At 37.8% G+C, this 7,182-nt stretch overlaps 1 protein-coding gene across 1 annotated transcript in view; it reads right to left on the bottom strand.

The window, feature by feature from the left end:
- LIN52 (lin-52 DREAM MuvB core complex component) overlaps window positions 1–7,182 on the bottom strand; it is a 119,048-nt gene that overhangs the window by 109,399 nt on the left and 2,467 nt on the right. Inside the window, exons 2-3 of the mRNA XM_012803425.2 lie at window positions 2,877–2,951; window positions 715–752 (exon numbers count right to left, since the gene is read on the bottom strand). Of these exons, the coding sequence (XP_012658879.1) occupies window positions 715–752; window positions 2,877–2,951 (113 nt within the window). The remainder of the gene's footprint in view (window positions 1–714; window positions 753–2,876; window positions 2,952–7,182) is intronic.

The raw sequence follows: 7,182 nt of genomic DNA, 5'->3' as shown, positions 1-7,182 counted from the left end.
TATGAAAACACCACACTGTACACCAGAATTGCATTAATGTACATAGTTACCATTTAAAAATAAAATAAAATAAAATGAATGTTAAAAAAAAAAGATACTAGTAATCAGACTAATGGGTTCAAAACTTGGTTCTGCCACTTACAGTTAGCCTATAACCTTGAGTAACTTACTTAACCTGTCTATGCCTATTTCCTGAAAATGGTAATAGTATTTATACCTCATATGCTTTGTGAAGGTTAAATAATATACATAAAGTACTTAGAAGAGTGTGCAGCACATTGGTACAAGTGTTCACCAATATTATTATCATCATATTTTCCTAATTGGGAGAATTTTCAAAATCCACTAAGGAGGTGGAAGTTAAGGTCAAAACTAACCACATAAACAAAAGTGAAAAGCTTTGAAATTATAGTGTGGGCAAAAAGAATACTCACTTGGGTATTACAATAAATATTTCAACTGCCTTACCTTACAAAGTTTTCAGGTTGACAAAAAAGGTTAATAGACAAAAGCAAAATAGAGCATCTAGACAGAGGCAGGCACAATCATCAATGAACATGATGACAATATAAACGAATTTATAAGGTTATAGTTATAAAATGATTTGACGGCTATAACACTATTCTTGGAAATGAAGACGCAAGAGAGATGTGAGCTTTTACTCAGGAGAAAAACTTAGGATGAACTTCATAAGGTAAATGGAATATTACTTACACTTTTGAAGGAAGCTGCAAATTCAGCAACACCTGGTACTAAAAAGAAAAAAAAAATTATTCATTCAATATTTGAGTACTTTGGCATAGAGGATACAAATAATAAGCTCCTCGTGCCCTCAGGAGCTTATAGTTTGAAAGAGGAAAGAGAATAAATCAGTATCTGTACTATTGTTTAAGCAATCCAAGAAAGATAGCTGGTGCTATGGAGGACTAAAAAAGGAAAATCTCAATCAGACCCAGGCAAGAAAAGCTTCTTAGAGAAAATAAGGCCTCAACTTTGAAGGACCAGGAGTTGGCTGGTTGGAAGGGTAGTAAGATACAATATTTCTTACCAGAAAGATTAAACTTCCTTTTTAGGCATGCTGTCCTAGCAATCTAATTATTTATTTAAATATCTCAAAGGAAAAATCACATTAAAAAGTAAAAAAAAAATCAGATATTTAGAGTGGCGCCTGTGGCTCAAAGGAGTAGGGCACTGGCCCCATATACCAGAGGTGGTAGGTTCAAACCTAGCCCCAGCCAAAAAAAAAATCAGATATTTAAAAATGAAATAGTGTTTAACCTCGCTAAAAGAAGAAATACAAACTAAAAATAATAAAGATTAGTAACATCCAACATTGGCTAGTATGTGAGGAAATAGATACTACCACACAGTCATCTTCTTCCATGATTATATATCTTCCATATATAAACAAAGATATATATGCAAGGATATTCAATGATAAATTGTTCATAGAATCAAAAATTGGATATAAATTTGGTTTCCAAATAAGGTATAAATACATAAACTATAGTATATCTATACAATAAAATAAATTTAAAAGAATGAAGTAGACCTACATAGACTAAGATGGAAAGATTCCATTCTGGGAGGCTTAGGCAGATGGATTCCTTGAGCTCATGAGTTTGAGACCAACCTGAGCAAAAACAAGACCCCATCTCTACTAAAAATAGAAAAACTGAGGCAAGAGGATCCCTTGAGCCTGAGTTGGAGGTTGCTGCGAGGTATGATGCCACGGCACTCTACCCAGAGCGGACTCTGTCTCTGGGTGTGGAGTAAAGATTCGTTTATAATAAATTACTAGTAGAGTAAGTTAAGCTGCAGACCGTATGTATGACTCTTGTCATTATTAAAAAAAAAACCAAACAAACCCTCTATAAACATAAATAAACTTATTTACTTATCCATATAAACATTAACAAGGTATTAACAGTGGTCAAAAGTGACTGAAGGAGGTAAGGAAATGCTTTATGTATCTATTACCTGAATTTATTACAGTTACAGTTTTTTGGGTTTTTTTATTGTAGAGACAGAGTCTCTTATTATGTCGCTCTTGGTAGAGTATGGTGGCGTGACAGCTAACAGCAACCTCAAACTCTTGGGTTTAAGTGATTCTCTTGCCTCAGCCTCCCAAGTAGCTGGGACTACAGGCACCTGCCACAATATCTGGCTATTTTTTTTGTTGTTGCAGTTGCCATTGTTGCTGGCCAGGCTGGGTTCAAACCCACCAGCCTTGGTGTATGTGGCCGGTGCCCTACCCTACTGAGCTACAACCCTGCCCCTATTTTTGTTGTTGTTGTTGTTACAATTATCAATGTTGTTTAGCAGGCCCAGGCCCAGGTTCGAACCCGCCAGCCCTGGTGTATGTGGGCTGGCCACAGTTATAGTTTTTGGGGGTTTTTTTGGTAGAGACAGAGTCTTATTTTATTGCCCTTGGTAGAGTGCCGTGGCATCACATAGCTCACAGCAACCTCCAGTTCCTGGGATTAGGTGATTGTCTTGCCTCAGCCTCCTGAGTAGCTGGGACTACAGGCACCTGCCACAACATCTGGCTATTTTTTTGTTGCAGTTCAGCCAGGCCAGGTTTGAACCCACCACCCTCAGTATGTGGGGCCAGAGCCCTACTCACTGAGCCACAGGTGCTGTCCAGTTATAGCTTTTTTAAAATAAGTATTCTTAGGCTCTTTATTTCTTGAATCACACTGTATTCTGGAAAAAAATTAAACCACCAGAGAGCTATTCTTAGCATTGGACTTGTGTTTTCCCTTTGAAGTAAAATTAAAACTTTAATCATTAGTTAAATAAAAACTCTTCAAAAACCTCCCAAAGGAGTACTGGTTCTTTTACATTGATTCTGATATAAAGAAAGGAAAACTTACATTGTTCTGGCCAAAGATCTGGTGAGGCACGGTCAAGTTTTTCAAAACTTAGCAGAGAAGCTTCCAGATCTGTCCCTAGAACACCCAGATGAACCAAGAAGATATGAAACACATTAATTTATATTTCATGACATTTGACTTTCAAAGCACATAAACTAGATCACTCACCTGGAAGTCTATAGAGATTTGAGTTCTATAACTACTGGTGCAACCAGGCTATGACATAATATAAACAAATCATTCTCCTTCATCAAATCTCATTCTTCCAATCTATAAAATGGGAATGATATTTTTATCGGGGTATTAAGAAAAATGAGTATCGGTGAATCCATTTGTATCTTCATTCATACTCTTATACTTTCCTATTATGATTAGGTATCCCACTCCCAGGAAAGAGAAACTCCTCTGGTAGGGCTCTGGATGCCATCTTCTGTCACTTTATCAAGGACATCATCTTTTTTTTTTGAGATACAGTCTTACTTGGTCGCTCCTGGTACAGTGCTATGGCTGTCATAGCGTATAGCAACCTCAGACTCTTGAGCTCAAGTGATTCTCTTGCCTTAACCTTCCAAGTAGCTGGGACTACAGGCACCCACCACAACACCTGGCTATTTTTAGAGACGAGGTCTCACTCAGGCTCAGGCTGGTCTGGAACCTGTGAGCTCAGGCAATCTACCTGCCTCAGTGTCCCAGAATGCTAGGATTACAGGTGTGAGCCACCATGCCAGCCAACTTCATCTTGAATAATCCCCTTTCTCTTGTACCAGCAATCTCTACCTTCTACAGGCTCATGCTGAACAGAACACAAGACTACTCTAGAATTTCCGCGCATTAAAAAAAAAAAAACAAAAAACAAAAACTAACTCCTCCTTGACCCTATGATCTCCTCCATACCCCCTTCATCTTGAATTTTCTATTCTGTTGTTTCCACTTCACCTCACACTGTCTCCTTAACCTATGATAATCAGACTTCTATCCCTAAATACACAGAAACTGCTGTTGTCAAGGTCATCTATATCCTGTGTTGCTGGATCCAGTGGTCACACCTTGGTTCTCTCTTATATGACTTCTTTACAGCATACACTGACCGTCTTCCTTGAAACACTACTCCCAGTTTCTATGAAACTACCATGCTAGTCTTTCTTCCACTTCATAGACTCTTCCTTCTTCATTCTCCCCCTCCACTCAGGCTCCATCCTTCGCTGGCTCCCCTTTCTATTTCATTTAGTCTCATAGCCTTTACCTTCATATATGTGCCAATGACTACATATTTATATTCCGAGTCCCAACCTTTCTCCTGAATTTCTGCATGTCCAAGTGGCTACTTGACATCTTTTTCTACTTACATGTATGAAAAACCACTCAAACCTATGTGTTCAAAACCATACTCTCCCAAGATTTTCTCTATCTCAAGAAAAATTGCACCTTGGTGAACCCCAATTATCAAATCAAAAACCCAGATGTCATCCTTCATGCTTCTTTTTTTCTTTCACCCTTCCATAACCCATCCATCAGTAAACCTACTAGTTTCTAACTCTGGAAATACACCTGGAAACGAAATTTATCCAACATCTCTGTCTTGGACTACCTTAATAACCTGTTAGCAGATCTCCCTGCTCCCATTTTTATCCCCCCCATCTATTCTCCACAAAGTATCCAGAACTGACTTATTAAAAATGTCAATCAGGCAGCACCTATAGGTCTGTGGGTAGGGCACCAGCCACATACACCGAGGCTGGTGAGTTCGAACCCAGCCTGGGTCAGCTAAAATCAACAGTGACAAATGCAACAAAAAAAATAGCCAGGTGTTAAGCCCAAGAGTTTGAGGTTGCTGTGAGCTGTGACTCCTCTACCCAGGGCTACATACTGAGACTCTGTCTCAAAAATAAATAAATAAATAAATAAAAATGTCAATCAGTTCATGTCACTCTTCAGCTTAAAGAACTTTTCCCCAGGTAAAATCTATAAATGTTATCTACCATGTCCTATAAAATACGACATGATCCAGCCCCTGCCTAATTCTTTCATATCATTTACCCTCCACTCTTCTCTGCACAAGGTAATTACTCAATATTAACATTTGTCAAGTTTTTACTGTGTGCTCAGTATGCTAACTAGTTGCATAAATTAATTTATAATAGTTATAAATTAATGCTATAAACATTTTCTAGGTAAGATTTCTTTAGAAATCTGGAAAAAGTTATAGATTCACTCCCCAGAAAATACATAAATGCATAAAATTTTTCAACATGTGTTTTCCTCTAAACTGAATTTATTTTACCAAATATTCCAAAGGACTTTCCAATGGCATTTTAATTGGTAAAGAACTCAACTCTGACAGTCCCAGTTAGGAGCCTGAGGCAGGAATATCGTTTTGCCCAGTAGTTCAAGACCAGAATGGGCAACATGGCAAGACACCATTGCTAAAAAATGCTTTAAAAAGGGTTGGGGGAGGTGGCTCCCGCCTATAATCCTAGCACTCTAGGAGTCTGAGGCAGGTGGATTGCCCTGAGCTCCCAGGTTTGAGATTAGCCTGAGCAAGAGCAAGACCCCCATCTCAAAAAATAGCTAGGTGTTGTGTTGGGTGCCTGTAGTCCCAGCTACACGGGAGGCTGAGGCAAGAGGACTGCTTAAGTCCAAGAGTTTGAGGTTGCTGTGAGCTATGACGCCATAGCACTCTACCAAGGGCAAAAAAGTGAGACTCTGTCTCAAAAAAAAAAAAAAAAATTTTTTTTTAAAGAAAAAAGAACATCTCTATTACCTTAAGTAAAGGATCCAAAAACAGTAACAAAGAAAAGGTGTGTGTAACCCAAAATACCAATTTTCAAATTCCCAAGAAATGCTACCAGTAGAAAGGTCAAGCATGACAAAAACTTTGTTGGGAAATTGGATCCAATAACCTACATGGGTGAATTTACAATACCATGGGCTGGGATATAACTGTGAGTCTTATTCTTTAAGTATTCTTTAAGTAATAGATGGCTTTCCTAGAAGTTCAATTTTCTCCTTTTCAAAGAAGTTTAAGCAAATTTAGCATGAAAAAGACAAGAGTAAATGACCCAAAGTTATTTTCAAATCAACATTATTTGAATTAAAGTGTAAAGACAGCCATAGGCAGAACACTAGAAATAGAAGTCAAAGAGCTAGGCAGTGGAATATTTTAGAATGAGATACTTATTTAGCAGCTTAATTGAAGTTCAAAGTGCTTGACTTGATTTTGTCTGATTAGAAAGAAAAAATTAGGTGGAGAAGAGTAAACTGTAAAAAAAAAGTTCGAATCCAGACTGGGCCTACCAAGCAATGACAACTACAACAACAAAAAAATAGCCACAGCCAGAATTAAGGTGGGCACCTGTAGTCCCAGCTACTGTGTTTTCTCGAAAATAAGACACTGTCTTATGTTTATTTTTCCTCAAGACACACTAGGACTTATTTTCAGAGGATGTCTTATTTTTCTTAAGTATAATACAACAATCTACATTTATTCAAATACAGTTAAGTCATCTTCTTCTGGAACCTGACAGGGGGAGCCGACCTTGTTGGTGGGACTAGAGCTAGTGATCCGTGAACTCCTTTCCCCTAGCCGTTGGCACGTGCGCAATAGGATGCCTGTGACCGCAGTTACCACACAGTGCAAATGCGAATGGCTCAGCTGGGAGAAAGGTGCTGTGGCAGATAAAAGGTATTCCAGTCTTCCTTACTGCTCAGTGCTGAAATGCATGGCTATGCAGAGCCACACCCATCACTAGGTCTTATTATTTAGTAGTATCTCATATTTAACAAATGCATAGAAATCTTGCTAGGGCTTATTTAGTGGGTAGGTCTTATTTTCGGGGAAACACAATACTTGGGAGGCTTAGCCAAGAGAATTGCTTAAGCCCAAGAGTCTGAGGTTACCATGAGCTGTGATACCATAGCACTCTATCCAGGGTGACAGGGTAGAGTGACTGCAAATACTGTGATTATTTAAAGACTCCAAATACTGTGATTAGGAAGACAGCTAAAAAACCAAAGGTAAAAGGTACATTTTCAATACTCTTCCTGGGAAAGAAAGGAAAACAAATTGAGAGAAGATAGGGAAAAATGAAACTCAAAGAAAACTGCTCCAAAATCTTCAAAATTCTCAATTCAGACCTGAAACATTAAAAAAAGGGAAAAAATCCCCAAAACTTTTAAATATAAAAACAACCTAATAAAACACTAGAAATTTTAATAACAATTACTTCTATAACTTGGCTTTTTATAGTGGTGGAATATACATAAAATACAATGTATCATGTTAGTGATTTTTTTTTTTTTTTTTTTT

This window comes from Otolemur garnettii, unplaced genomic scaffold (assembly GCF_000181295.1).
Source record: "Otolemur garnettii isolate 467f Iridium unplaced genomic scaffold, OtoGar3 scaffold00020, whole genome shotgun sequence".
NCBI lineage: Eukaryota > Metazoa > Chordata > Mammalia > Primates > Galagidae > Otolemur > Otolemur garnettii.
This window is presented reverse-complemented; position numbering and strand designations above follow the sequence as displayed.